Raw genomic sequence first — 12,727 nt, 5'->3', positions numbered from 1 at the left:
ATGTATATACTTAATTAAATGGGATCTGTTTTAATTCTTTAAAGATGTATATAATACTTGAATTACAATTAAATCTGAATTGCTAAGAGATTTAAAAATGCAATTTGTTATAACATTGCTTTTTGTGTTTGTTTTTTTACAAGGTTTAATAAACATAATATTTAATGTTCACGTCTTTTTAATACATTATTTTATTTTCACCTCTTTCAAATAAATTATGTTGTGTATAGATCTTGGTTTCCATGGATACAGTACAATTAAAACATTGAGATTCTTTGTAAACAATCACTGATGATTTTTGGAAAATATAATGGTGCAGTTTGTAAGACATATTTTGTAGAGTCATTTAATTTGTTAAAATTTGCTAGTTGTAGGTAATCTTATCCGATCCAAATGTACTGCAAAAAAATTTAGCGCAAATAACCACAAGAGTCTATATCTGTTGAGATAGACACTATGACTTTGTATCTGCATTAGGTATGGAAGAATGTTTTTTTTTTTCAATTTATTATTTATTAAACAAACAACTGTAAAAAAGTGCATTTCATACCCAAAATTTCAATAGTTTGAATTATTTAAGGTGTTTCCATGGTAACCAATATACATTTTAAAATGTTTATAATGTTTTCTAATTCTTGAGAAGTATTAAGTATATCATATTATAACACCATATGTTACTGATTTATTCATGCACTTGTAGATGTATTAAAATGTATTTACATAATTTATTGACATGAAAATAAATCAAGAAATGTTTATTTTTTGTGTTTTAATAGGCATTTCTAAAAACAGCCCTTTTAACCTTAAATTGATTTTTTGTGTGCAAAAATCTTAATTTTACCGTTTGCACCATACATGGAGCTTTCTGAAAATGTAAATAAGTCAATTTAGTCCATGTACCCCGTTTTGACCCAAAATCTCAGAACAGTCCACATATGATTAAAAATGTTCAGTACTTTATTAATGTCATTTGCATCTCTAACCACGTATACATTTGATGAGCATGCATGGCGAGTTAGTTCGTCTACTTATTTCGATTACAAAATTCTCTCGTAAGTTAAAATTGTCGTACGATCGTTTATGAAACTGTCCCCTGGTACGAAAAATATACTAACATGTACCCGGCCTATTTAGACTGTACCCGAGTTTTATTCCCGCCCAAAATCTGACGCTGTAAATCAGGCTACGGAATAGGAAAAAAATCTCTTTCAACAAACTCTGTCCCAACATGCATTTTTGAGTAGGACTTTCGATAATATTGAGGCCCTTCTATAGAATATTGACATAAATACAAACATTATTAATTTGAAAAAAATGCCGACAATGATCAATTAAGCTTTATAATTCCTGGGTATGTTTCAGTATATTTTCTGTACCCTGGGTACATTTAAGTATACTTAAATGTACCTGGGTTATATGTAAGTAGTACCCGAGCTCACAATGACCAATCGAACCTCATTTAGACCCTTACCTAGGCTAATACAACAAGATTTCGAATAGACATCCATGTTAGAGCTTTAATATTTAGAATAATCTTAAGTTGTATAAACAAAATTGGGTTAATGTCCATTACATTATATTTATTTTATTTCCAATTGTTATACACAGTTGAATAAAATTGTATTGATATTTTCAGATTTCCACAAGAACCAGCTTTTCTGCTTTTGAAGCAGGAATTTTACTGGAAATGTTGGCTGCCAAATGTAGTTGGAGCAGTAGACGGGAGTGTAATTCTAATTATAAAACCAGCTGAATCTGAAGAAGCTGATGTGTGAAGGAAAGGGTTTATTAACATTACTGAGCGGCTGTCATTGATGCCAACATGAGGTAAATGTAAATGCAGTGTTATGATTCATCACCTTATAATAAAATTTGATAAGAAAGCTGAGAAATACCATAGCTGATTGAACTAAGCGTAATGCTTATCATCGTTGACATAAAATAATGATTATTGTATGTACATGCACAAATAACATTAACTACCACAAACTGACACCATGAGCACTGTGTAATCAAGCTTCTATTCTTTAATGTTTAAGCAAATGCAGCTATCATTTATATCTTGAAAAATTGTCTTAAGTAACACATTAACTCTTCTTTATGGTTCATTGATGCTGTGTAAAGATGGCCTAGTGCTACATAAAAAATTATGATGCTTCGGTGTTTGATAGCAGTGGCTTACATATAACGTGTTGCATTAATTCACAAAATAGATCAATTCACAGCAATATCTGAACATTTTATTTGAACTCTTAAATAAACATTTTGCTTGTCCTCTTTTTATGAAAGCAATTGTTCCAGTGTATTTAAATGGCATTGTGCATAAATGGCTAATACAGACACAAATAACGTGTTTCATAGGCTATTGACATTTTTATGTCCCCCACTATAATAGTGGGGGACATATTGTTTTTGCCCTGTCTGTTGGTCTGTCTGTTGGTCTGTCTGTTTGCGCCAACTTTAACATTTTGCAATAACTTTTGCTATATTGAAGATAGCAACTTCATATTTGGCATGCATGTGTATCTCATGAAGCTGCACATTTTGAGTGGTGAAAGGTCAAGGTCATCCTTCAAGGTCAAAGGTTAAATATATGTGGCCAAAATCGCTCATTTTATGAATACTTTTGCAATATTGAAGATAGCAACTTGATATTTGGCATGCATGTGTATCTCATGGAGCTGCACATTTTGAGTGGTGAAAGGTCAAGGTCAAGGTCATCCTTTAAGGTCAGAGGTCAAATATATGTGGCCCAAATCGTTTATTTTATAAATACTTTTGCAATATTGAAGATAGCAACTTGATATTTGGCATGCATGTGCATCTCATGGAGCTGCACATTTTGAGTGGTGAAAGGTCAAGGTCATCCTTCAAGGTCAGAGGTCAAATATATGTAGCCCAAATCGCTTATTTTATGAATACTTTTGCAATATTGAAGATAGCAACTTGATATTTGGCATGCATGTGTATCTCATGGAGCTGCACATTTTGATTGGTGAAAGGTCAAGGTCAAGGTCATCCTTCACAAGGTCAAGGTCATCCTACAAGGTCAAACATCATATAGGGGGACATTGTGTTTCACAAACACATCTTGTTTATAAATGAACATACAGTATAACTTTATAATGACACCAAATAAACCTCGGTGAAAACAGCACAATTTTGTCAATTAAAATGTAAAAAATTGTTTTTTTATTTTTTAAGGAGGGCAATTTTTTTAATTCTTAGTGCTATGTTAAAGAAAGACTTGTGATATTTTTTTAGATGCCTGCATCGCACTGGTGGATGCCTGTCTTTCGAAGCCAAATGAGTGCTGTGAAACAGCGAGTGCTGTGAAACAGCAAAAATTTGCATGCGCCTGCACAACCTGTGCTTGGAATTATTTATTCCGCTGATAGAGGTAGAAGTGTTGGACATGATGGATCCTGCGGTTACAAACAACGCACCAGTAAAACGAGCAGCAGTCAATAAGAGGCAGCAGCTGATCGAACTGTTTAGTTGAAAATGTCGTAAAGTGATAATTATATATAGGATCTGGCACGAGTTGTCATATCATACCATATTTTATTAAACTCGTCCAGGAATTTTGTTAGTAAGCTTGCCTTTTATGAAATGACGAGTGTCAGATCTTTTTTTATCACATGCTTTGAAATGAGCAAATTAAATTAATATTTACGCAAAAATAATGATAAATCCCGAATGTTGTTAACCAGGTTTTCCGAAGGAAAAAACTGGTTATTAGATTGGCGAATGCGGGCGGGCTGGCTGGCTGGCGGGCGGGCGGAACAAGCTTGTCCGGGCCATAACTATGTCGTTCATTGTCAGATTTTAAAATCATTTGGCACATTTGTTCACCATCATTGGACGGTGTGTCGCGCGAAATAATTACGTCGATATCTCCAAGGTCAAGGTCACACTTTGAGTTCAAAGGTCAAAAATGGCCATAAATGAGCTTGTCCTGGCTATCACTATGTCATTCATTGTGAGATTTTAAAATCATTTGGCACATTTGTTCACCATCATGGGACGGTGTGTGTCGCACGAAAGAATCACGTCAATATCTCCAATGTCAAGGTCGCCACGACTAAAAATAGATTTTTTTTAAAACAAACTTACAAAGGGGGTTAATTTTGTTTGTTCATTTCAAAAGTTCAGTTTGAGTTTTCTCCCTTAATCAGATTTTTTTTCACAATGAAAACCTGGTTTTGTGACAATTTTGTCCCTTGTTTACATTTTGTGACGTCATTTGACGTTGCAACGTCATTTCAGCAAAATAACAAAATGTGATTGGTCAATCAAGCAAAAACTTGGCCAATAAAAACGCTTTAAAAGTATATAACACATGTGTAAGATAAAAATATTTGTAATGGTTTATTACATGGGAAACAGGGTATGGCATGTGATAAAAATATTTAAAGTGATATATTGCCGTAATATTATATATTCTCCAAATAGGAAGAGCTATATTACAAGCCCAATTATCAGTTTTTGCTTCCTCATGCTTTAGTTCAAGTAAACATCCAATACTGGGATATAAGTTTGCGAAAGAAAGTGTAATTAAATATATTTCATAATTATCCGAGCTGCAGAAAAGATCTCCCTATTAACGCTTTTTCAAGTGATTTTCCTTTGCAAACTGACCATTGACTCTTATGGGTATTGGAGATCAGTACTGAGAATTCTCAAAGTGACATTAACACGAAGGCTTTTAAATGTATGTTTACTTAATTATAGAGAGTGTAGATTATATAAACATGGATATTTTTGTCATATTAGAAGCTTGGTAAATAAACAAATATATTTGCCAAATGTTATAATTCATGTACTGAAAGACATCCTTGATATGATGCATTGTTAAAGAATCAAGTCTTTAGTTACCCTCAAAACTATTATTTATGTTAAAACTGTTATTTACCGGTGCAATTTGTTTCGTAATTTTATAAACATATTTATGATGATAACATTTACTTGTTTTTATGCCCCGATCGATCGGGGGTATATTGTTTTTGGCCTGTCTGTCTGTCATTCTGTCCCAAAACTTTAACCTTGGTTAAAGTTTGATAACTTTTGCAATATGAAGATAGCAACTTCATATTTGGCATGCATGTGTATCTCGTGGAGCTTCACATTTTGAGTGGTGAAAAGTCACGGTCAAGGTCATCCTTCAAGGTCAAAGATCATTGTATTTTCTTTCCTGAAACTTTAACCTTCGTTAAAGTTTGGTCATAACTTTTTGAATATTGAAAATAGCAACTTGATATTTGGCATGCAGCTGCACATTTTGCGTGGTGAAAGGTCAAGGTCATCATTCACGGTCAAAAGTAAAAAATACAATCCAAGGGAAGTAATAAGCTTTAAAAGGGAGATAATTTCTAAACCTGCTAAATTATTATTTATATATTGACATTTTATTTCAAAGGGGCGCAATAGGGGGCATTGTGTTTCTAACAAACACATCTCTTGTTTTATAACAGTTGCAATTTCATGTGTATTCAATGAATAAAACATTAACAACATTCATATTTATTAAGAGTTATTTATAATATTTAGGGAGTACAATATACACATCATGTCATGTATCAGTAAATACATATTAAGATTTCTGGAAATAATTGAACGTTGAAATATTTCTTTTTTTAAAGACACGAGTTAGGCACGAGTTCTTCATCATAATTTTTGTTTATGTCCCGAAGAATGTCATTTCTGGTTCTGGACTCATTAAGCATTTGTTCTGGGTTTATGTGAAGCTGTGTCTTCATGCTTGACATGTCACTGCAAGTAAATAAATTTAACAGTTTAAATTGTATTTATTCCAAAAAGATATGTATTAGACAAAACATACAGATATTTAATGTATCATGCATGTGTGGTTGTTGAAAATAACACAAACCATTAATAATAAGACTTCAATGCTTCATGAGCTGGTTTTGGTTCTAATAGTTTTTGTATCATGAAATTTAACAAGCCTTACGAAATTAACATGTGCATGTGACTCTCATGCCATACATTCCAATTACGTCATTAAGTATATAAATGTTGAAAAGAATATAAAAGAAGAAACCGTCGGAGACGGATGATGCTCCCCAAATTTTTTTTTGTCACAATATTGCACTATATATTCAGATAAAAGGATAAGTCTTGAGGTGCATAACTTTGGACAAAATAATACGATGGATGGTTTAGCAACTTAAAAATTTCGAAGGGCCATAACTCTCTAAGTAAATCATCTAACCAGAACCCACAAATAACATGCGCATCTCCTCAAGGTAGTTAAGCTTCCCATAAAGCTTCATTGAATTCCAGTCAGTAGTTTGGGAGAAATAGCCCGGAAAAGAATTGCACTATATGTACAGTTTATAGAAAATTTCAAAGGGCCATAACTCTGTGAAAAATCATCCGACCATAACCGGCTGATAATATGCACATCTCCTGTTGGTAGTGAAGCTTCCCATAAAGTTTCATTGAATTCCCGTAATAAGTTGCTGAGAAATAGCTCGGACAAGAATTGCACTATATGTACAATGGAAAATTTCAAAGGGCCAAAACTCTGTGAAAAATCATCCGACGAGAACCGGCTGATAATATGCACAACCCCTCTTGGTAGTGAAGCTTCCCATAAAATTTCATTGAATTGCAGTCATTAGTTGCTGAGAAATCGCCCGGACCAGAATTGCACTACTAGTATATGTACAGTTAATGGAAAATTTCAAAGGGTAATAAGTCTGTGAAAAATCATCGGACCATAACTGGCTGATAATATGCACATCTCCTTTTGGTAGTGAAGCTTCCCATAAAGTTTCATTGAATTCCGGTCATTAGTTGCTGAGAAATAGCCTGGACAAGAATTGCACTATATGAACAGTTAGGCCACGACCTTTATATTTCTTGGTTTACAAAACCGCCGACCCTAATTTTTGGAAAATGGGGGGAAAAAAAAATCGGAAAATCGTCTTTTTTTTATATATTTTATTCCCGACCGCACTGAAAAACGAGCGAAACGATCCGGTTTGAGTACGGTTGCGAATAAAATCAAGTAAGTACAATCAACGATTGGTTCTCATATATTGCAGAGATCGGGATATTTTTCAATGTAACACAGTATGTACCAGTCCTTTTATGGGCACTTCTCAAAATTTATTTAATTACAGACAATAGGAAAATCAGCGTCAGTAAAATGTCGACCACATCAAAATTTATTTCCGAGTCTGTGACGCAACTATATTGTTTAACATGTTTATTAAATTAAACAAACCCGATATTAAAGTAGATAAAAAAGTATTACCTTGCAATTTGATAATTAGTATAAATAATCCAATAAAACACTGCCATTATTTACGATATATGTGTTTAGGAATTTTGTTAACACGTCCGCCATAGTTAATAGGAACTGTACAGAAAGTTTGGAAATCGGAACAAATCGGTATATCTCGGAAAATCCTTGATAAATGTATTTGTCGTTTTAATGCTTAGGGCCGAGTAATTTCGGCAAATCGGAACTCAACTTGCGTAAAATACTAGCTCAATTAACCGTTAAACTCCGCCTCCGTTCTCTGCAAAAGATTCGAAGCACGTGCTATTATTAAATTGGAGGATTGCCATTGAGAAACAAACGCACGATTGGTTCGGCATGTTGATTGCTAGACAAAGGAAGCCAATTTTGTCGGCGCGAAATTTGTCGCTTTATTGCTTCAGACAGCAAGCGGCTTTCCTTTGATGACGTCAAACTGTCAATTCACACAGACTGCACATTTTCGGAAGACTTTAACTGGCTCCTTGTTTACAATTCCAGTAAAAACACTTGCTAACATTAAACTTTGGATTAAATTATCAAAATAAAGCAAAAGCCAAGTTGACAAATATGATTGTATTAATTCGCGTCAGTTCAAATAAGACGTTTTGCGTTGTAAATCAACGAGTTGTCATGACAACAACAACTTTAACAAACATTACCGCACCTCGATTTTTTTCATGGACGATGTCATAAGTCGAATAAGAGCAAACACATACTTTGTGTATGAGTAGTTTATCTTATATAAGATTTATGCAACGGGCATCGCATTGCGTAATGGTGCGCATCGAATTACGGAAATGAAGCGCAGTTTTTCGTTTTAATGGGAGAAGAACGCATGCCATTTAATGGAGTGTTTAAAATTGCCTGATGTTACAAAAGGTGCTTTTAGGTGACTCATTTCATTTGAAGATATAGATGTCTTTCATTGCATAATTTGATTTTTCGTCTCTGTGTTAGGGTTATAAAAGATATGATGTCTTTGTTCTGATGTTATTATTATTAACTTATTTTTCCAATGATGTTTTTTTTTTCGACCGCCCGATGGACCATTTTCAAAATAATTTATGTAAACCAATAAAAAAAAAGTCGTGGCCTTAATGGAAAATTTCAAAGGGTCATAACTCTGTGAAAAAAAATCATCTGACTAGAACCCGCTGATAATATGCACATGTCCTCTTGGTAGTGAAGCTTCCCATAAAGTTTCATTGAATTCCGGTCATTAATTGCTGAGAAATAGCCCGGACAAGAATTGCACTATATGTACAGTTAATGGAAAATTTCAAAGGGCCATAACTCTGTGAAAAATCATCCGACCAGAACAGGCTGATAATATGCACATCACCTCTTGGTAGTGAAGCTTCCCATAAAGTTTAATTGAATTCCGGTCATTAATTGCTGAGAAATAGCCCGGACAAAAATTTTGCACGAACGGACGGACACATGCACGGACAGACGAAGCGGCGACTATATGCTCCCCCAATTTTTTTTGGGGGAGCATAACAAACACAGACACACAAGTTTACACCCTGGATTTTAATTATTTATGTTTAAACAACAAAGCAGCAATAATGTATCCCCATATTACAGATATCCACAAAACCCACAATTTAATATACCAGACATACTAATTAATAGTCATAGACTAAGCATATATATAAACATAGTGCCATTTTATCATCAAACACCCAAGTTCTGTACATTTTCTAGCATTTTCAATCTGCTTTATGTGTTAAACAATACATGGGCCTGTTTAACGTGCTGATGGGTAGTAATTTTACAAGGCAACTAGCCCAAACATACTAATGCTTTAAAAACAAGAGCACCGCATAACGGTAGCCAACGCTCGGCTGCGGGTGCAGTATTAAATAAAGCGCATCGTAATGGTTTATTATTTTTTCAAACAGACAGAGTCTTTCGCTTTCAGAAAAATATCTGACCTCCAGAGGCATTTTCACTCTCGTAGACGAAAAAAAAAAACTGACACTATTTCCCGTAAAAATGTTATAAATCAATCTTCTTTTGAAGAACGTCGCTTACATCTTTAACAAATAATAAATATTTGAGCTGAGTCGGAAAATTGAGTCGATCTCAACTGAGATGAGTTTTGAGTTCGTTCGTGAGATCCCCGTCATACTCAATTCTCAGCTGAGTGGAAACTCAAATCTCATCTGCTGAGTTGAGTTTAAAACCTGAGAACGTTCGTGATACTAGGCCAAGGTACTTCCTTTTCTTCCCCAATCATTGGGATATTCAAGTCTTTGCACATATTATGCAAAACCCCACATGCCATGATAACTTTGTAAAAATAAGATTGACCACAACTTTTAACAGTGTATTATGATTTTGTTGTAATTTATTTTCAAATAAATGTGATCTGCGTTTAGGTTTCGAAAAATGCTAATAACTTCTATCAAAGCGTTTTGCGGGGGGGGGGGGGGCATATGTCATCCTCTGGAAACAGCCCTTGTTTACCGTTGGAACTATGTATGTCAATGTCAAATGCATCATTGACATAAGTTAAACACTGGAATCATAGTTTTTAAATGAAATCCTGTAAACAAACACATGGGTGCATAATGAAATTTGGATTACAATGTATGAATGAAGGCAGTTAGGCTTCTATATGTATAAAGAATAAATGTATACAACTATTTTTTTTACCTGGGTATTTATAAAATGATATCCCATTCTATTGACATATGCATCCTCGTTGAGATGTGGAGCTTGAATCTGCAATTGAGTGCCATCCACAACGCCAACAACTTTCGAAAAGTTGGCTATGCCTTGGAAATCTGTCTTTACCTTGCTGACATCATGCATATTTAGAGGGAACGATATAAATCTTGATGTAGTTTCCCTGCTAGCGAGCATCTCAGTGGACTGTGGCACAGCCCTCGACACTGATGGCTGTGACAAATTATGAATGTCAACATCATTTATCTGGAAATCATCAGACGCAAAATAGCGTAGGGTGAGAAGGATTTTTTCTAAAGAAGAGACATCTTTGGCCCAAGTGTTTTAGGTGATAAAAGTTCACCATATTCTTGATTAAGCCGATCGATGCCTCAATGTTTGTGAGGTTCTCAAATGTGTCCAGCCTTTCGTTCATATCTTCAAGTCAATAAATAAACAAGGTTTATATTCATTTATATTTTGTTTAAGAAAAATACACACATAATAATAAATAACTACATTTTGTAATAATTAAATGTCAATTAACATCAGCGTCTAAATTTGGGGAAACAATAATCATGAACACATGATAGTGTGATGCATTTGATTGCTAATTGCTTCATTTGGTGGGATATCATTTGTCGGGTCAGGTATTGATGCTTAAAGGCTAATTTGATTTGTACAAACCAAAGTTCATTTGACATTTCAAAGGCAATACGTATGTAAACACGGCAATTTACCATCCGGTTACAAATAAAATATGAACACTTCAACAATGTAAACAACGTTAGGATGACAATAACTTAAAATAGAAACCAAAGAAATACTATCATGTTTTTCTTTCAAATCAGTATAAAAGTTAAAATGTTAAATGGTTTTAAATTATAAAAATGACATTTGATTACACTTTCTCCAATTTAATAAATGTTACCAATTTTAAATCCATACAGTGCTATACAATTATGAGCATTAAACCACAAAGCAACATGAATGATGTGCTTTTACATCGTAATGTACCTATTTACATAGAAAACGTTCATTTCAAGTTTTCCAAAATGTACCGAAAATGACACCTCCGCCATATTTGTTTTGACGGATAGCTAGGGTGCATTTGAAACGACTGTTCTGGACAGTGTTCCGAGTGTTCTGCGGTACAGACCTTACGAACGCAAGAGAACAGGAAGTAAGCAATTCAAGATGGCCGACTTTGTCAGCAATGTCGCGGCTGTATCAGCACTGAAGGAAATGGATGATGATATGGAGAAGCAAAGAAATAATACGTGTCATATAGCGTTTCTGGCAGCTTCTATTATTCAAATTATGTAAGTATAAATGGTTAAGATCAATATGAACTATAGATTTACAGAGTAAGTGAACGAATTCAACTAGCAGGCATAAGGCAAACAAAATAAACGTTTGTGAAACTCGTATATAAAGGTCCGAAGTACAGCATAATTTACAATTTAAAGTAGGTGTATTTTAAACCCATTTTGTCATCAGGTCTTTTTACTGTGGAACTGAAACTCGGTGTGTTACTTAAGTAATCAGCATACTGTTTACAACCTAACTATCTATGACCAATTGATTATAGATTTATTGCCAATATATTTATCCTGCTATTTTCAGAGAGAGGGAAGAAAAATCTCGAATCAGAGGTTATGTAGAAGAGGTGGTGCCTAACTACGCCGAGGACGACTTCGGAGCTATGTTCCATATGAAACCATCCACATTTCAGTCACTATTGGATTGTATCAAAGATGTTCCTAAACTACAACCTGCAGGAGCCGGCAGACGAGATCCTATATGCATAGAAAAGCAACTTCTCATTACCCTATGGTACGTTGGTGGAAATGACTCTATCAGACGCATTGCAGATAGATTTGGAGTTTCGCAGTCAACCGTAATAGCATGTAGAGACAAAATCATGTCCGTGTTACTGACATTAAAGAACAGACTTATCACTTGGCCAAATCAGCAAGAAATTCCGCCTGTGCAGCAGAAATTTGAACGGAGAAATGGATTTCCTGGCATTCTTGGGGCTATAGATGGAACACATATAGCTATAAGGGCACCAAAAGAGAACCCACAGCGATATGTTAATAGAAAACAGTTTCATTCAATACAGCTCCAGTGTGTATGTTTGCACAATATGCAGTTTAGTCATGTGAGTGTTGGCTAACCGGGCAGTGTACATGATGCTCGTGTGTTACTTAACTCTGACCTCAATGAAACAGTACTCAGAAAATGCAAGTATGAATATCACATTTTGGGCGATGGGGCATATCCATTAAGAAAATGGCTATTGACGCCATACAGGGACAATGGTCATTTGACTCCTCAGCAAAAGAGGTATAATTACTACCATTCTTCCAACAGAGTGGTCATTGAGAGATCATTTGCTCTTCTGAAGTCTAGGTTTAGGCGACTTCATAAGATTGATACTGCATCTGTTTCAACTGCGGTAGACATTATTATGTCATGTTGCATGCTTCACGTTTTATGCCTGCTAGAAAACGATGTGATAGATGATGATATTGGAGAAGCTGATGAGGATGTTGGCATTCCATGCAATGTTGTGTTCCAAGAGCAAAGTGCTGAAGGGATTTTAAAGAGAGATTGCATTGCAGCAAATTTAGTGTAGTTTACTAATTTTTTTAAATGCATGTGGACAAGTCAAACATATTAAGAGTATTAAAGTGTTTTGCTTAATTTTTGTTTTTGTATAGAACAAATGCTTTCAGAAATACTTGAATAAAATTTGAA

At 34.6% G+C, this 12,727-nt stretch overlaps 2 protein-coding genes across 2 annotated transcripts in view; both read left to right on the top strand.

Moving 5' to 3' along the window:
- Positions 1–12,727, top strand: part of LOC127875196 (uncharacterized) — a 78,011-nt gene that overhangs the window by 42,836 nt on the left and 22,448 nt on the right. The gene's annotated exons all lie outside the window — the stretch shown is intronic.
- Positions 11,148–12,655, top strand: LOC127875205 (putative nuclease HARBI1). The gene is made up of 2 exons (XM_052420062.1): positions 11,148–11,286; positions 11,591–12,655. Exons 1-2 carry the CDS (start codon positions 11,162–11,164, stop codon positions 12,141–12,143), a joined length of 678 nt encoding a protein of 225 aa, XP_052276022.1. The 5' UTR covers positions 11,148–11,161; the 3' UTR covers positions 12,144–12,655.

The sequence above is a fragment of the Dreissena polymorpha genome, chromosome 3 (genome assembly GCF_020536995.1).
Source record: "Dreissena polymorpha isolate Duluth1 chromosome 3, UMN_Dpol_1.0, whole genome shotgun sequence".
Lineage (NCBI taxonomy): Eukaryota > Metazoa > Mollusca > Bivalvia > Myida > Dreissenidae > Dreissena > Dreissena polymorpha.
The sequence above is the reverse complement of the archived record's forward strand: the minus strand, read 5'-3'. Positions and strand labels throughout refer to the sequence as shown.

Excerpts from the sequence above, each read along its gene's own strand:
- LOC127875205 (XM_052420062.1), top strand. The coding sequence starts at position 11,162 with ATGGCCGACTTTGTCAGCAATGTCGCGGCTGTATCAGCACTGAAGGAA. Across the intron at positions 11,287-11,590 it reads GCTTCTATTATTCAAATTAT|AGAGAGGGAAGAAAAATCTC; the intron begins GTAAGTATAAAT and ends TGCTATTTTCAG.